At 44.8% G+C, this 18978-nt stretch overlaps 1 protein-coding gene across 1 annotated transcript; it reads right to left on the bottom strand.

The window, feature by feature from the left end:
* Positions 1–10056: 10056 nt before the first annotated feature.
* Positions 10057–18332, bottom strand: TMEM86A (transmembrane protein 86A). The gene is made up of 3 exons (XM_065403355.1): positions 18273–18332; positions 17229–17493; positions 10057–10484 (listed from the first exon to the last, which is right to left on the bottom strand). The coding sequence occupies exons 1-3, from the start codon at positions 18330–18332 to the stop codon at positions 10057–10059; spliced, it is 753 nt and encodes a 250-aa protein (XP_065259427.1).
* Between the last annotated feature and the right edge of the window lie 646 nt (positions 18333–18978).

Raw genomic sequence — 18978 nt, forward strand, 5'->3', positions numbered from 1 at the left:
TACGAGGAGGCGTGGTGCAGGCATGGACCCATGGATGCTGCTAACAGCAACAAAATATCTCCAATCCAGAGTGCACGGGCGCTCATAGGGACAACAACTCAGAGAAGACCCGTCCTTCCTCTCTGTAATATATTATAACGTTGTTTATTATTACCTAACAAAAAGGCCAGATAGTAATAAACAATATTTATTGAGACACAGGAAAGGTTTAAAGATGAACACAGCCGTGAAGCTGATACAAGATAGAAAGTGGTGGAAAGGCTTCATTTGGCCCCATCCTCACTGTTGAGCTGACAAATGGGAATCAAAGAAAGATTATCTTCTAAAGGTCTGCTCCTGCAAATAGTATAACCCATGTATAACTCTATTCATGGGAATAGTCCCACAGATTTCAATGAAACTACTCCTGGGTTGGCTTCAGTGTTTCTGTGATCAAGCCCTAAGAACTAATAAAAAAACATGATGGCTTCAGTCACTGGCATTTTAATCTCATTATATGCAGCTACCTACCGTTGCTGCTGCTGCTGGTATGGCTAAAGCCAGATTAAGAATTATAATACCTATGAACTGCTTGAATTGATTTTGTGCCTATTCTTCCAGTTTAGCATTAATCTTTCCAGGAAATTGTTACGACATAAACACGATGCTGACCGGCCATGTGCTCCAACTTTCTTTGCAGGTTTAGAGTATTTTACATTCCATGTGCCACCTGGAGTGTGCTGGTGAGTGGGAAGGAAGCCCAGCTGAAAGGGGACATACCATCCCAGTGGGGCTGGAAATATTTAAAAACAGTTTGCAAATGAAAAGGCATGGCACCTTCTGATGATGCTAAATGATGTGACAGCTACTTTGGAAACAATGCAGCAAAGTTCCTATGTGACAGTGGTTCATTCCCAAATGATGGGTCACTTTATTTGAGGGAGGGAGGACGTTGGAAGGGTGCTCACAGGATTTCTTTTGCTTAAAAGAGATTTGAAGAAGAGAAGAAATCTCAGTGTTAATTTTTTTCTGCTTTTTCCCAAATTGACATGGAATTTTCACTTGGGTTAATGTGGAAGTCTTTAGGCCTTGATCCTGCAAAGAGTTATGTATGTGCTTAACTTTTTAAGCATCTGAGTAGTCCCCTGGAAGCAAATGGGGCTTGCACGCTTTAAGTTTACAAACATAAGTCATTGCAATATTGGGGCTGTATTGTACAAAAAAAAATGGTTCCCCCAAATGTGGCATTTTCATAGGTGATAGAAAGGATGGTTAATGAGGCCAAACTAGCTATTTCACTGCATCAAATATGGCTAAAAAATACTGGGCCAAATCCTCAGCTGGAGTAGAATGGCATAGCTCCATTGGATAGAACTACACACTGTACATTAGCTGAAGATCTGGACCATCGACTGGAGTTCTACTTGGGTTCAATTGAAGTAGCAGAGTGTTGACTCGGGACCTGTATTTCAAGATGAAACTGTCATGGAAAGAGGAAAACAAGCAAAAAGTAGTTTCAGCTAGGCAGTAAAAATATCAAGTAAATTAATATTTTAATTATTGGTACACATACAAGAAATTAGAGGAAAAAATACATTCCAAATACAGAATAATAGTAAAATTAACATAAAAATGCATCAAAGATAGTATCAAGTGGCCATACTGCATGTGGTGACCTTTAAATTGATGGCAAAATAGATTAGCTAAGTGCTAGTAGCTTTAAAACATGGCTAAGTGCTGAGACTGTGAATGGAGGAGGGGAGCTGCTTGATTTGTATATTAAATCTTTAAATATGCTTTGCCTTTAATTCACTAGAACACAGGAGGTTCAGTTCATATAGGAGTCATTGAGATTAACAGGTCAGGACTTGTAGCCTGACCCTGAAGTCCTTACCCAGACAAAACTACCACTTATCCCAGTGGGATATTTTCACTGAGGGAAAGATTCTGCCAACCTTCCCAACAGCAAATAGCACCATACTCCATGAACGATCTTATCTGGGAAACAAAATAGGCCTATTTTTGCGTAGGCCCTGAGTAAGGACTGCAGGTTTGGGCCCTGGATTTCTAAATTGTCCTGATTCAACAAAGTAACAGTGTGGGAGGGTTTTTGTTTTTTAATTAGGTTGCCAAGATAATAGTTTCCTTATTGGTGCTAAATTGCCTGATGTTCTCTCTATTTTACTGCCAGTAGGAATATAACCTAGACCCTGATCTTGCTCCCACTGATGTATCATTGGAGCAGAAGCAGACCCTAAACCCCCTCTTTCACAGAGTTAGTTGCAAGGGTTCTGAAGTAGCAAATTATCACTAGCCACAGTACATCGAGCCTGTACTTCATCCATATTTTCTTTTAATGAGTTTATTTCTACAGCAATTTGGTGTCACCACGACACAATACAAGCCACTAAAAATTTTGGCATTTCAGCCAACTGGCCACTTTTTGAATTTTTTTAATCTATAGGTATATAGACATAATTTTTATATTTTTACATTAAAAGGAAAAAAATACATCATCAACGGAACTTCCTCCAAACTAAGAAAACGAATATCTATCAAACATTTAAAGAAACAATAAAAATTTGCATTGTAATTGCCTTTGAGTTCATAATAATGTAAGTTTTACTGCTTGAGAATTATGGTCCATTTCACAGGTATACACACATTTTTAGAATGTAAGCGCTTCATCCTTCATTTGTGTTTGTACAGTACCTAGCACATTGTGGGTGCTACTGGAAAAAATAATTTACAATTTGGGAGCCTGATTTGAAATCAATAGAGTTATGCCAATTTATACCATTTGAGAGATCCAATCATATTTTGGAGCCATAATTCTGTTCATAAGTTTGTTCTGAGTCCAGTGGCTGTTTATACAAACACATTCTCATCTGGAAAATCTTATACATCCTACATACAGTGGGACAGGAATTAATTCCAAAATGGGTATTCGCTCTCCACTGGCTTTAAAGTCCATAAAGTTTATGATCAAAGAAAATTAAATCTCTCTTTTGTAACTCGTTCCTTAAAATCTAGTTGACTTTCTGCATCAGAAAAGGTGAACAGAACCACAGCCTTTTCAACTTCAACATTTTCAGCAATAATCAAGCTAGAATGAGGATATTTTGTTTTGGCTGTGTCAAGGCTTATTCTTGCTCATTCAGAGATGAGCCTGAGTTGCAAAATTGGGATGTGGTGCTCACATCTTGGGGTTTTGCGTCTGACTTTTGGAAAGACTAAGGACCATTTGCAACTTTGGGATCTGAGTTCAGACTTGTTAAAAAAACACTTTCCTTGAAGTTTGGGTGTGTCTGGGTCCAGAATTTTGGCTTGGGCTCATCCCTAATAGATAATACAAATAACTATTTTGCATTTGCTTGCCATCTGATGCAGAAATCTAACTGAAACACGAAAAGGCATTTATTCATGTCACCTTTTTTCAAGTGAATTTCTGCAGGTTCCTAGAAGCATTTTTATTTTGAATACTATAGTATAATAATAATACTTAGCACTTATCTAGCGCTTTACACCTTTCAAAGCACTTTACAAACATGCACTAATCCTCACACCACCCCTGTGAGGTAGGTAAGCATTTTACAGATGGGGGGGGGGGAGAAACAGACACAGAGAGTTAGGTTCTCAACTGCTGTAAACTGGCATACCTCTATTGACTTTAATCAGAATTACATCCTTTCAGACCAGCTGATTTAACCAAGGCCACAAAAGGAATCGGTGTCAAAGCCAGGCTCAGAACTTAGGAGTTGTAGACATCCTGTCCTGGGCTCAGACCACTCAACTCTGCTGCCTCTCCAGATAAAAGAGCATCTCTCTCTGCCAAAACTAGGCAATTCGGCACTCCCATGCACCCAAACTAGAGAAAGAGACATCTGCCACTGAGCTTTATATCAGCTCTGTTTTGGCCACTTTCCCCTCCAAGGCCAATAGCTACGTTAGAAAGAAGGGGCGGGTAGTGAAAGCCTTCAAGTCCTTCTTCTAAACCGTGTATTAAATACTAAGGGCCCATTTGACCCAATTCTGATCTCACGCTGGTGTAAATCAAGACTGGCTCTGCTGAAGTCTCCTCTACACTCCAGTTTTACACCAGTGTAGCTCCACTGACTTCAGTGGTATTGCTATGGTCCAGCCCAGCCCAATGGAGTTACAGGAGTGTAAAAATGGTGTGAGGTGAAAATCAGGTCAATTGGCTTCAAAAGGAGCTTTTGTGAGCAAAGGAGTTCAGAGTTGGGTCCCATATAAGGTAATGGCTAGGCAGATCAAGTAGACTCAACACATTCTTAGTCTCCCTGAATAAGGAGTTAGTGGATCTGCTGGCACTTAATGGTTAGTACAGTAGTGGAAGATGTGGTTTGTATTGTATATATAACCTCAATTAACCACACACAAGAATTTCAAAGGGGATTTTGAGTACAAAATCCTTAAAGATTTTGCTTCCAAAGGGAAAGTCTGTGTATGTGTTTGGAGTGGGGGGAAGGGAAGTAGAACAATACCTTCAAATGTAAAAGGCAAAGAGAGACAATAGGAGAGTAAGGAAGGAAGTGGAAAAGACTCAGATGGACATTTATGTGCTCTCCATTCCTACTTTGCCACCACCTTTCAAATCCCAGATTGCTTTCACCAGTGTTGAACTGTTTTTTGTCCAGGAAACAGTATCTAACACAGACGCCCACCTCCACCAGCAACTGGTCAATGTTTCCCAGGCTTAATCAGAAGAATTAGAGCTGGCTGTGTCAAATATGTGCTCATAGCAGCTGGCCTCTTCCCAGCAAGAAAGGCTCTCTCAGGAAAAAGGGTTTTGTTCAAGTAATGTGGATTAAAGGGATGTGGAGAGGGAGACAGGTGAGAGACCAGGGTGACTCTCTCTAACAGCCTGAGCCTGTGACACCTTGGGCAACCCTCGACTGACTCTCTCAGAGTTCTCCAGCGCAGGCCCACAACAGAAGCAGTGCATTTTACAGTGCCCATGCTCAGATAGCTCCCTCATGTCAAAATGACAGATCACCTATTAACGCCTACTGAACCCCCTGCAATCATCATCAGGATCAAGGCCTGAGATTGGCAGATAGTAAAATAAACTGAAATGAAAAAAATTACAGAAAAATCATTAAAACTGCTTCAGGAAACTGAAGAATAATACTCTCTGGAGGTGAAGAAAGTGATACCCTACTAACTCAGAGAGGGGGAGGTTATAACATTAAATGAAGGTATCCATTAGCCTCTTTACTTAGCATGTCAGTCTTTCTTACAAGAGGGGGGAAAAAATCCTTGGAGAAGATAAGAATAGATATGCCAAAGTTACACAGTCCAAGAGAGAATTAAATAAATCTTAAATTAGCCATTCACTCAAATCCTGCTCGCACTGGCCCCAGCCGACGGTTATGGCACTGAACATGCATATTTTCTCTAGCTGGCTCTATGGCAGGAAGAGGGCTTCAACAAATGGCCTGTGTAACAGCAGGTGACATCCGCAAAGAGCAGCAACGCAGGGGCCAAGCTGGGGATTACGAGATAAGCAAAACTGATGAATGGAGATGCTGCACACCTCCTATAGCTGGTGACTCTAGCAGAAGCAATCCCCTGAGTGAATGAATACTGGCAATATTATGCAACAGCATTAGAGGGAGGAGATTACAGGAGCTTGTGCTATTTACAATGCTGTCCCCCTCAATAATGCAGCTAACCTTTCTGGTGTATGTTTATAAAGCAGCAGACACTTCTGGAGGGGCACTATTGTTAACCCAGCCTTTTGCAATGGTACTTACATTTTCTAAAATATGAAGAGTCTTTGGAAGGAAGGTCCAGATCCTCATTGAACTCAATGGAAGTCAAGAGCCTAAATAGTACTATTGTGCTACTGATGGGTGTGAAAACTACTCAGTAAAGAAAGTGTGGGGTATCCTCAGTGCCAGCAGCCTATCGTGCACTGCTGCTAATACTGCCCACTGGTCCTGCCAGCCGTGCTCAGGTAGAATAGTGCATTACTCTGCCAGTCGTCCCATGGATTCAGTGCTACCCTGTGAGCTAAATTGTAACACAGGAAGGAGCGCTCTTTGCACCAGCCAAGGCGAAGGAAGGTTTGTGGGAGCATCACCAAGCCAAGGAGAGAAGCAGAAGCTGTCCTCTGTTGCTAACACTCACAAAGGGGGCATGATCAGCGTTCCCTTATATCATGGCAGCCCTCAGCTGCCAGAACTACTGCACAGGACCACTGGCAACTAGCATAGATTAGAATAGCTTTCAGGCCACTTCAACTTACACTAGAGCCTGACCATGTGGCCAGAGGGCTACAGATTTGGCAAGGTGCAAAAGTCTCTTCAAGAGATCTTTGCCCCCTCTCCAGCCTGTGCCAAGCACTCTTGGGTGCACCAGAGAATGGAGGCCCACATATTTTATAGGAGGTTAAATCAAAGTGGAATTATATTTTCCTAAACTGCAGCATTCTCAGGTAAGAGTCCAAAACAATGCCACCCCATCAGTGTGATTGGCTCGGAAGAGTTTGTATGTCATATAAAATCAGGGGGCTGGTTGAGAGACTCTGGGGTGCTCACCCATGTAGCTCTCTAACTAAACACTAACACTGCAGTCTGGTTTGTTCTACCAGTGCCTGTCTCTCTCCCAGCATCTCCCTTTGAGACAGACACACAAGAGAAGAGGGTGTCAGGTGGAGATGCTGCACTTAGGAGATGCTCACCCATCTAGTATTTCCCTGGCACAGGTGGTGTGTTCACCCTTGCAACCAGTCACTGATAAAGACCATTTTCCTTCAATTCATGGACTTAATGCACAGATCATTCAGTTACTAATATTGTCTTGCTACTTAGATAGCAGGTCTTAGCCCAAAGGGCTTTGCAAACTGTGGGCCAAATCTACAGCTGGTGTAAATTGGAAAAGCTCCACAGAAAACAATGGCCCATTTACACCAGTTGTGGATTCCATTATTAACTCTACATCGGGGACGAATTTGGATCTGACAGCGTCTCTTTGTGTCATATATGGTCCTGAAAAACCTGCCATTTACTTTCAATATCTTAACAACGGGGAAAACAGGAGTTGCCTTTGAACAGTGCTGGGAGAACCCCCAAAGAACAAAGGCTATAGGAGCATGTGAACTAAAGTGACTATTACTGGATTCCAGGGGGTGTAGTGAGCAGGGCTGCAGCAGAAACTGAGGCTTGGTCTAAACTACAGACTTACGTCAGCATAACTACGTCATGCGGTGGTGTGGAAAATCCATACCCTTGAGCAACGCAGTTAAACCAGCTGAACTGCTGGTATACACAGCACTACATTGACGAGAGAAGCCTGCCTCTTGGGGAGGTGGAGTACCTACGCTGATGGGAGAAGCTCTCCTGTCAGCATAGGTAGTGTCTTCACTAAGGGCTACAACCGTGTACTGCATCAGTGCAGCTGCAGCCCTGTAGACAAGTCCTCAGTCAGGGCATTGCAACTGGCCTACAAGAAACCTGCAGGATCAATCTCAGAAATGCCAGGTGCAAAAACAAAGCTCTCACCGCATAGGGCCTGTGATGAGATGTACTCCCCACACTAACCCTGCAAGGGCTGAATTAGGCCTAGTCAAGCCTAATCAACCAATTAGGCTGCAAACAGGGGAGATTTAGACTGGAGGAAGCTAATTAGAAGGAAGATCACCTGTGAGAGGACAGGCGGGGCTTCTACAAAGCCAGGAGACTGGAGCTAGTATAAGAAGGTAGCAGGGAGGAAGTCTGTTGTCATGCGTCAAAGAAAAATCCAGGGCAGCAACAGTTCAGCACTTGTGAGCAACCCACAATAAATTAAAACCAGCATGCAGGAGGGAAGGAACTATTGGAAAGTAAAATTATAACTGAAATTAAAAATACCTCACCAGAATCCTTTAACAGAGTCTAATGGAAGAGATAATCTTGCTATGGAGGGAACGATAAGATGGCCAAACAGTTTGGGTTGGTAGGAAATTGGTTTTCCTGTCTCTAATGGTTCTGATTTTATTATAGGCGCCAGGACATTAGGAGAAATGGGGTGAGCTGGTTTTAACGCACAGAATTGTTCTTTTCAGGTAGCTTTGCCTCAAAGCGGGCTTTGCAAAGTCAAGTGGCACAAACTTGCTTCTTTGCCATTGACTGGTAAAAACCAGATACTTGTTCTACATAGCTGGCTTTGCAGGTAAGGGAAAATGCTAACAGACAAATACCCTGGGTAAGGGGTATGTTAAATATTATGTGCAAATATGCAGAGTATTCTCACTTGGCAGCTGTAAATACTGAGCGATAAATGCTTAAATGACAAATTCCAGTCTCCCAATTCCCACATTATGGACAGAATGTGAGCCCAGAAGAAATCAATTATGATTCCTTAGTGGAATGCATCTCCAAAGGCGTGGTGCAAAGCACAGAATACCCCAGCTCAGGTTGCGTATGGTGGCTAATACCATACTACTGTGCACCTATGTATAGGGTCAAGTGTGTAGACATATACAAATAGAGAAGCCTACTGGCCTTAATTGAATAAATAGGTTTCCCTGAAAAGCTGCCAAGCTCACAGTTAAAACAATTGCCTATTAACACTAATGATGCATCTATAAACTTGGGTCTGGAGTAACTTCACAGTGATCAAAGTATGCCATATCCCATTGTGTTGTAATACTTTGCCTTTGTTTTGGAGTTGGCACAAGCATTGTCACTGATTCAAGAGCTCTCAACACCTACAGAGGATGTGCAGGAGGTTTGACAGGCTTATTAATTCAGTCAACAAAGCTACTGGTAACAGGGGGTGAGGTCTGATGTTGAAAGACAGACCCATTGTTCCATCATATCTTAGCACACGGCCACAGGAGTGCCCTAGGCCAACATAGCAAATGCTGAAATTAAATTAAATTAATGGAGATGTCCTATCTCCTAGAACGGACCTTGAAAGGTCATTGAGTCCAGCCACCTGCCTTCACTAGCAGGGCCAAGTACTGATTTTGCCCCAGATCCCTAAGTGGCCCCCTCAAGGACTGAGCTCACAACCCTGGGTTTAGCAGGCCAATGCTCAAACCACTGAGCTATCCCTCCCCCCCCAGCAGTTGCCTGCTAAAACTGCTCATTAACTTACAAACATGTATCCTTTCATCATAACCCAGCCTGCTTAAAGAATGCCTTTCATTTCCCATTTTCTCAAAGTTCAGAATGCAATAACATTCTGAAGTTGCTGCTGCAAGTGTATCACATACTAAATGCTCAGCAGCCTTCACATTGGGCAGAAAAACTTTGAATGGAATTTAAATAGGAAGTTGCATGAATTTGGAATACACAAGAGAGCCCTGGTTAGAATCTGGTACAGTGCAAGTTTCCCACCACCCAATTCTTACCAATGTACTTCAGACCTGACCTGCACTACCTATCCTCCTGCTATGCTACTCCTGGGCTTTCTTTGAGCAGAGGCTGTCAGTTGCTGCACCCTGTGTAGTGGCTTTGTAATGCCCACAAGTGGGATCTAGTCTAGTCACCACCTACCCTCTGTCACCTAGGGTGACCAGATGTCCCAATTTTATAGGGACAGTCCAGATTTTTGGGCCTTTTTCTTATATAGGATCCTATTTCCCCCCCCCCCCCCCCCCCCCGCCTGTCCTGATTTTTTCACATTTGCTGTCACCCTACTGTCACCTCCCTATCACCTTAGCTGGGATTTGGACATGTGTGTCCAGGGTCGAAGGCAAGCCTCTTAACCTGCCTAGCTTCTTTTCATGGTCTCTTTAAATTAGCCTTCTCCTTCCATAACATTCAGAACCACCTTCAGGATTAACAAATACAATGTGGTATTAAGAGAGGACTCCTGAAGCTTCCAAGAGGAAAAGGTCAATGAGTAGCTACTGTAGGAGCAGTCTAAATTCTCCAATGTGGTCTCCACACTGAAGTAAATTACATTCAAGGAGAGTCAGATTAAAAAAAACAAAGATAATGCTTCAAAGAAGCAAAATCTCTATCACCAATGCACCTTGAGAGATGGAGATCTCCCTCAGCGACTAATGCTGCTGCAGCACCCCAGTTATAATCCATGCAGTTCATGAGCCTGCTGGCGTTCCATCTAATTCCTCCTTTTGAAGTCCTCTTCATCCCTGCTCTCCACAGCTGAGAGTGCAATGAGCATCTGGGCTGCATAGTAAGTGGCCATGATGATGGCACGTGAGTAGGGCACCGGGAAGCAGAACTTGTTAACTGCAATGGTCAGATCTGACACCATGAAAAGCACTGCGCCAATACAGGCCGAAAGCTTGGTCCAAGTCCAGAGGTCATTGCACAGCTGCACGCCAGCAATGGCGCGCCACCCCATGAAGCCGATCAAAGCGATATAGACAGCTACCAGGTAGGTGAAGGGGCCTGAGAGGTAGGAGTACAGGAAGGTGTAGCAGAAGCTGGAAACAAGGGTCATCACAAAGCCGGCTTTCAGGTCCAAAGGCTTCATCCCGAATGCTGAGGAGTACAGGATGTGTGTGATGGCAAACATCAGCAGACCTGGAAAGAGGCATTGACACAGCAAGTGTCAGCTTTAATGGGAATAACTAACACAATAGCCCACCACAGTCAGGGACCTGTGGGTGGAGACTTATGAATACATCAGATTAAACAGTCACACAATTCTGCTCCCAGTGGTAAAACTCCCACGTGAGTTTAGTGGAAGCAGAGGTAGGCCAATATTCAGCCTTTCTGAAAATCCCATCCCTTTATTAAAAAAAAAAAAAAATTAATATAGTGACATCTGTAGAGGAGGCCACCCTGGTCAGATTGTTCCTGCCCTAGGAATATGTCCTGAAGTACCCACAGTCACACTGAAGATAATTCTGCTCTGCCAACCACCTCTGCTAACTCTACAGATCAATTAGGAAGAAACGAAACTCCAGTCTTTCAGACCGAACCTCTTTTTTGAATTTCAGAGTGGAGGAAGGCAGGTCTGAGATCCCAGATCTGTACACACCTGAAGAGTTTTTTGTTTTGTTTTTATTTCTGGGTGGTGCCAAAACTGGAAAGAACCTTTTCCCAGACCAGATGCAATCCAAATATCGTGAGAGCAATTAGCAAAGATTTCAACACCTCCAAATTCAGACCCAAACTCTGGCCTTGTTTAGCCACAAACCCAAACTCCAACCTGGGCCTAAGCTGGACCCAAGTCTAAACATCACCTCCTCCACCCACTGCTAGCAGAATCATAAACTGGAAGGAAGCAGCAGGCATATTTCAGGGATTACACCAGTTAAACCTGCCAATTTTTTTTTATGGCTACTTGCAGGACCCAAATGATTCAAGAGTGGAATTGATCAGTGAAAACAAAACAAGCTTCCCTTTGAAGAAAAATACCCTTGAGAAATCCCAGATGTTGGTGTAGGAAGGAATTGCCCATATGTTAATCCCTCTGCACTAGTCCATCTGAAAAGAAATGTCACCATGTGTTGCAGCAGGTGCTGATTACTAGTTGGTCTTGCCAGTCTCACATGATGGACTCCAAAATAATTTCAGCTCCCTTCTCCCACCCTCAGCCCACAGACCTACATACACTGAAAGTCTGTTCCATTCTGTTCATACAGATTTGTTAACTTGGCTAGATGTTTTCATGCATAAATGAAACTGAAAAGAATCTGGAAATCTGAGTGCCCCAGCAGGCCAGTGGCTGCAAATTATGTCGTGATGCCCTGGTAGAAGGGGAACAGGAGCTCCTTAGCAACTAAAATCCACCAGTGAGAAGTTTGTTCTGCATGTTTGTCATGCTCACAAGCCAACACACTGGGCTAAAACAACTCAACCAGGTGGCACTGCCCCCTCTGCACTGGGGAGTGTCTTGTGCTATGTCCAGCTGATCTACAGCTCAGATTGCTGGTGCATCCACAGAATGGAACTGGTAGAGAGAGGAGAGGCAGAGCCCACATGTAGGGCACAAGGCTAGATAGATGAGACAGGGCACTAGAGGAGAGGGATGAAATGGGGTGGGGGGAGGAGAGACACCAAATGATGGCCTCAAGACTAATTCAGAGAACAGGAGGGAAGACTTAATGAGCTAGCTAAACATGAGGAGTAGGGAAATTTACTAAAGATCTAGGACAAGAGCTTTTTATACTACAACAATCTCATGCACAGTTTTAAGGGGAAGTTAAGGGATGTGAGGATACTTTAGAGTAGGTGTCAGGAGAGGTTTCTTCTCCAAGAGGCTCAATGGCTTTATGTGGAAAAGCCAGGGATAGAGAATCAAAGAATATAATACATACAGTCAGAAAACAAGCCTGCTGGGAAGGTCTAGATAAGGGGTTCTTGGGGGTTTCTGAGGGCCCCCCCAACATGCTATTAAAAACTCCATGGCCCACCTGTGCCACAACTGTTTTTCTGCATATAAAAGCCAGGATTGTCGTCAAAGGGTAGCAAGCAGGGCAATTGCCCAGGGTCCCACGCCACAGGGGCACTGCAAAACTAAGTTGCTCAGGCTTTGGCTTCAGTCTGGGGTTGGGGGGGCTCAGGGTCCCGGGCTGCAGTCCTGCGCAGCTGGGCTTTGGCTTTCTGCCCTGGGCCCTAGCGAGTCTAACAACAACCATGCTAGGTGGACTCCCTGAAACCAGCCCACAGACCCCTGGTTGAGAACCACTGGTCTAGATGGACACAGGATTCTGTGCATGTCTGACAGAAAAGACAGACAATGGATCACATGGATTCCTAGTGTAACTCCACTGAGTCAGGCCTGGCATTGCGAAGGAAAATGGTGGTCGAGATGAGAAGCAGAGACGGGAAAGAGGTTTGTGATAAATTGTGAGGTTAGTCACAGACAGAAGACGGGCTGCTCCCAAGAGAGCTCATTCAGGCATTTGGAAGTGGCAGGAGGCCCCACCCCACCTAACTAAAGACTGGGGGGGGGGGGAGACAGCAAACATTCAACAGCCTTCCAGTATATATGTATTGCCATTACAAGGTGCTTGGATTACAAGATGTGCTCAGACCAAGTCCTTGGATGTGCAAGAGTGTGATCTGGGAATCCAAATTTCCAGCTAATTCAGCCTTTTCCCTCTCCATCTTTTCTTACTCTCCATTTCATTCTGGACCAACTGCAATGGAAGCGGCTGACTTCCGTTACCTTTCTGTCTCTTCCCCAATGGAGAGGGCTAGCCAGCTGCAATCCACCCACCCCCACCTTGAGTGAATGAGATTCCCTTTTGTTACACCTTCCATTCCCTCATCTGAAATGTGAGTCTCTAGCCACCAGTGCAAAGGGCTAGTATAAGCAGAGACTAGAAACTTCACTTTGGTTTTAAATGTCTGTCATCAAGTGAGATGCATTTTCAATTACAAAATATCTCCTAGACACAATAGAATGCTAGTCAGAAAACAGCTTCCTATTAGTTGGCTGTAATAGTAAAAAATGAGGCAACAAGACCAGCACAGCAAGAATAGCTCATCAGGACTTTCATCCTATAAAGTCACAAATGTCTTTTACCAAACTCCTCTTGCCAACAGCAGTTCAAAGGAGACCAACTCCAAAACTGTCTTCAGACTGACAGCCATATTTATAGAGATGGAAATGAACTGTTTGCTAAGACTGAATGTACTTTTATGGATATTTCCACAAAGAATGCTGTCAACACTTTGAATTTAAAGGGTTTTTTTCCTCAACCAGCACCGACTTACTAACTTTTAAACAAGGAGAAATTACTTTTTCTAGCGTCGATCAAAGATTAACTGTAGCGGTGCATGACATTTTGTCTGAAAATGGCTGAAGCTCAAATCTTCCTCTACTGTCTGTCACCACTGGAAAGAGTATTAAAGACTCCTGAGGTGGCTCAAAATGGCAAATGTTTGACATCAGCCTGTTTGGGGAGGGGGGGGGAGGGATGACACAATATGAAGGCAGAGATTTTCAAAGCCATCTAGGAGCGTTAGACACCCATTCCACTGAAATTAGTGGGAGATGTGTCCAAATCCCCTAGACCATGTGTTCTCAATGTGGGCACTTAAAACAGGTGTCCAGGGCTTGCAACCACACTTCCCATATTGCTAAATGCGTGGGAGGGGATCACTGACCTATTCCAGATATTTGGGAAGTTGGTCTCAAGATGATCCCACTATTATAGTGGTGCAGCAGTGCCATAATGGTTAAGGAAGCAATTTCTCTTTAAAGGTCACACTTTAAATCTTCTGAAATCTACATGTTTAGTTGGATTCCTTTGAAACTGGTCCGCCTCAGGAGCGGGTGGGGTAGGGCTAGTGGCCCAAATTTGGAGTCATTTGAGACAGGTTGCAAAGATACAAGTCCTGGAAAAAGTAGCCATTTTTCAAAATTTCCAGGGTGTGTGGATTGTGTGTAGGTTTTGTTTGTTTTGTTTTGTTTTTGTGCAGAGCTAGAGATCAAGCTATTAATGTGATGCAAGTAAAAATGGTCTCACGCTGTTGAGTTTCACCCAAAGTAGTGCACGGCACCCACTAAATCTTTGGGGGACTGAAATTGAGAACCATATTTAAGAAAATGTACTTTTTTTTTTTTAGTTGCATGTGCTAATATAGAAATACAGCTAAAAAGTTTCCATTCCTAACATTTTATATGTGCTACAGTTCAACTCTTGGAAGTACTCTAAAATCCTCCGTGGTGAAAGTGAATGGGTGTAAAAGGTGGTGAAGAGCTCTTACATTTCAGCAACTGTGGGGTTGGCAGAGTAAACCTGTGTTAACAGGGCGTATTAGGGCATTACTAAAAGAGGGTAGAGTCAAGGTTGCATGGGCAACATTAACTCTGCATTTCCTGGTTTTCCGAATGAGCTTTGCTCAACTCAGCCAGGCAAGCTTACTTCTGTGTTAATGTAGTTTTTTGCCATTGATAGGAAAAGGTTGTGAAAAGGTTGACAACCACTAGCCCAGACTGCTTTGAAAACCTCAGTTCAAACATTTGAGGAGGCAAGACAAAATTGTCAGCAGCCTCTGAAGAAAATGGGCTGATGGGTATTCATAAGAACAGCCACACTGGGTCAGACCAATGGTCCATCTAGCCCAGTATCCTGTCTTCTGGCAGTGACCAGTGCCAGATGCTACAGAGGGAGTGAAAAAAACAGGGCAATTTATCGAGTGATCCACCCCATCATCCCCACTCCCAGCTTCTGGCAGTCAGAGGTTTAGGGGCACCCAGTGTATGGGGTTCTGTCCCTGACCATCTTAGCTAATAGTCTTTGAGAGACCTATCCTCCAGAATTATTTTAACTCACAACATTCCCAGCAATGAGTTCCACAGATTGACTGTGCATTGTGTGAAGAATTACTTCCTTATGTTTTAAACCTGCTGCCTATCAATTTCATTGGGTGACCCCTGGTTCTTATGTTATGTGAAGGGGTAAATAACATTTACTTCCTCCACACCATTCATGATTTTATCGACTCTATCATATCCCACCCCCTTAGTTGTCTCTTTTCTAGGATAAACACTTAGTCTTTTTTTAATCTCTCTTCATATGGAAGCTATTCCATATTCCTAATTTTCATAGCCCTTCTCTCTACTTTCCACCCCTCCCCCATTCTAATATTCTTCTAGAGATGGTATTCAAGGTGTGGGTGTATAATGACTTTATATAAACAACCTTATTTTCTGTCTTATCTCTCCCTTTCCTAATGGTTCCTAACATTCTGTTCGCTTTTTTGACTGCTGCTGCACATTGAGTGGATGTTTTCAGAGAACTATCCACAATGACTCCAAGATCTTTCTTGAGTGGTAACAGCTAATTTAGACTCTCTCATTTTGTGTGTATAGTTGGGATTACGATTTCCAATGTGCATTACTTTGCATTCATCAACATTGAATTTCATCTGCTATTTTGTTGCCCAGTCGCTCTGTTTTGTGAGATCCTTTTGACACTTCACAGTCTGCTTTGGACTTATCTTAAGTAATTTAGTATCCTCTGCAAACTTTGCCACCTCACTATTTACTCTCCCCCCCCCCCCAGATAATTTATAAATATGTTGAACAGTGGTCCAGTATAAACCCTTAGGAGACCCTGCTATTTACTTCTCTCCACTGTGAAAATTCATCATTCACTCCTGCCCTTTGTTTCCTATCTGTTTAACTAGTTACTGAACCATGAGATGACCTTCCCTTTTATGTCAAGAACGCTTAGTTTGCTTAAGAGCCTTTGGTGAGAGGGACCTGATCAAAGCTTGCTGAAAGTCCTGCATTTTCAAGATAGCTTGTGACTCAAGTCAGCACATCTCCAATTAGGGGAAGGCCTAGTGGTTTCTATGGCCCATCTCTAGCCCCAGGGGCACTGAAGGATCACAGGCCTCAACCACAGCCACCACACAGCAGCTCACCTGAATGATTTGATTGATTGGAGAAGGAGGCTTGTGAAGTTCTAGCTTGCATGGAGCCCTGCCCACAAAGCTCCTGATTTGGGGGGAGATGTCTAGATATCCAGCCGCACTAATTGGCCCAGATGCACTACTTAAGCCAGAAAGAGGCATAGGAAGTTGTCTGAGTGACTGGAGGAATCCTTGGTTGGCTGCTACTACACACCCTACCTATGTGCCTGACTCCTGTTTCCTGCCTTGCAGCCTGTTTCTGGTTCCTATTCTCCTTATCCCAGACCACCATCTGTTCCTGCATTGCTAAAGGTCTTTGCTCCTACCCCAGACTCTAACTCCAGCTTCTCCTCCTGACTTGGTTACTGGCTCTGACCTTTCCCTTGGCATCTGACTATCCCCAGCTCTGGTTCCACGTGCGTGACTCTAACCACTGCCCACACCCTGCTCCCTACTCACATGCTTCCCTGTTAGAACGCTGAGGATCCACTTTCCCCTTCACTTGTTCTCTGCTTTACACTGGGGCTTTGGGAGTGCACATCACAGCAGCTATCCGTGTATAAGATGATTGCACAGAGTTCAGCCAACTGCTGAGTGAGGTGAGGTCATTCTGCCTTTGCCACATTCCCAAGTCCTGCCAGTCCAGGGAATGAGGACAGATGCTGAGAATCAATCCTGGGCCAGCCCCATGACATGGCTACCAGCCAACCCCAGGCTCTTGGAATGTGAGTACAGAGGAGGACAGGGGTCATATCCAGCCATGGTGCACCCCCTCTAATTTCAATGCAAGGGATTTATGCATGGGATGAGTCCTTCCTACTGCCATGACAATGGGTTAAACACTAAATACAAATGAAAAATATATAAACCCTCTGCATAAAGAATTCAGCCCTAAATAAATGGTAACTGGCTGCTATTACATCCCTTCCGAACTGGTGCATCACTTACCATGAACAAAGTAGCCTTGCTCCTGCCAGATGAGGAAGGCATCCCCCACGGCAGAGAATATTAACCCTGCTAAGATCCTACTGGCGCTTCGATGGGCGACTAAGAAATTGATTCCATGTGCCAGCAGAAAAACCCATAAGCAGAAGATGGGCAGACACTTGATGAGGGCACTGAACCAGGAAGGGCTGGAAGTTGGCAGCCAGAGGACGAAATAAACACAAGTGGCTTTAAAAAAGGGCACCAGCTTGGGGCCTTCACTCTTCACCTAAAAGAAACAAGTCATTTAAAAAAAAAAATCAATAGGATCATTAGAGGCTACAGTATAATAAACCCCATTGTAGAATGCACCCCTTGGTTTTGAAAGGCTGCTTCCTTTCTAGTTCAGAGAGCCCCTGTGACTGGCAGTATTTACCCATCAGACAAAAGCTGCTTGCACTTTAACACACTCTTCACTCCCATTAGCTGTTCAGCCAAGGAGCTGCCCTGCACCTCTGTGCCAAAAATAAGGGTTTGTTTGCTTTTGTGTGGAAGTGGGGAAAGAAAGTGTTAAATGCTCTACTGCCTTGGGGGGGGGGGGGGAGAGAGGGCCTGAGCCAAAGCTTGCTAAAGTGAATGAAAAAATTTACAGTGACTTAAATAGGCTTTGTATCAGACTCTCTTTAGCATCCCCTTCCCCAATCTTGTGGCCTGGGAGACACAGCATCAGTTATAGCCTGGTATCAAATCCAGGGGTTGGCAACCTTTCAGAAGTGGTGTGCCGAGTCTTCATTTATTCACTCTAATTTAAGTTTTCCTGTGCCAGTAATACATTTTAACGTTTTAGAAGGTCTTTCTATAAGTCTATAATATATAACTAAACTATTGTTGTATGTAAAGTAAATAAGGTTTTTTAAATGTTTAAGAATTTAAAATTAAATTAAAATGCAGAACCCCCCCCCCGGACCGGTGGCCAGGACCCAGGCAGTGAGAGTGCCACTGAAAATCAGCTCGCGTGCCGCCTTTGGCACCCGTGCCATAGGTTGCCTACCCCTGAAACAGACGCACCCTCTCCCCACACAGCTTCATAAACATAGGGCTACCATATGTCCGGATTTCCCCGGACATGTCCGGCTTTTCGGTCTATAAATAGCCGTCCGGGGGGGATTTTTAAAAATCTAAAAATGTCCGGGATTTCCCCCTGGTCGGCTATTTATAGACAGAAAACCGGCGGCCAAGCGCCGCTGGGCACCCAAAGCCCCTTCCCGGCTCCCCCCATCCCCTGCAGCCTTAACATGCTGTCCGGCCCCGCAGCTGTCTTCCTCCTTCTCCCCTCCCCTGAACGCTCACCCACCTGCTCCTCCCCCTCCCCTGCTTCCCGCGAATCAGATCTTCGCGGGAAGTCTGAAAAGAAGCAGGGGCAAGTGGGAGACAGCAGCAGGTAAGCTGGGGCGGGGGGGCGCGAGGAGGAGAGCTCCGGGGAGGCGCGGCCCGGGCCGAGCGGCGCCCGGTGGCCCCAGCGGCTCTGGCCCAGCTCGGGCCCCAGCGGCTCTGGCCCCGGTTCCGGCCCCAGGGCGGCGACCCCGGTTCTGGCCGAGCGCGCCAGCCCGGCACCGGCCGAGCACCCCCGGGCCCGGCCGAGCGCTCGGGCCCCAGCAGCGCCGGCCCGGGCCCGGCCGAGCGCTCGGGCCGGGGCTCCGGCCGAGCGCTCGGGCCGGGGCTCCGGCCAGAGTGCAGCCCGATTCCTGGGCTCTTTATAGCCGGCCCTGATCAG

This window comes from Emys orbicularis, chromosome 4, assembly GCF_028017835.1.
Source record: "Emys orbicularis isolate rEmyOrb1 chromosome 4, rEmyOrb1.hap1, whole genome shotgun sequence".
Lineage (NCBI taxonomy): Eukaryota > Metazoa > Chordata > Testudines > Emydidae > Emys > Emys orbicularis.

Coding starts and splice junctions, on each gene's coding strand:
- TMEM86A (XM_065403355.1), bottom strand. CDS start 18,332: ATGTCCGGGGAAATCCGGACATATGGTAGCCCTATGTTTATGAAGCTG. Junction 17,494..18,272: donor TGAAGCTGTGTGGGGAGAGG/GTGCGTCTGTTT, acceptor TGTTTCTTTTAG/GTGAAGAGTGAAGGCCCCAA. Junction 10,485..17,228: donor GCAAGGCTACTTTGTTCATG/GTAAGTGATGCA, acceptor GCCTCTTTCCAG/GTCTGCTGATGTTTGCCATC.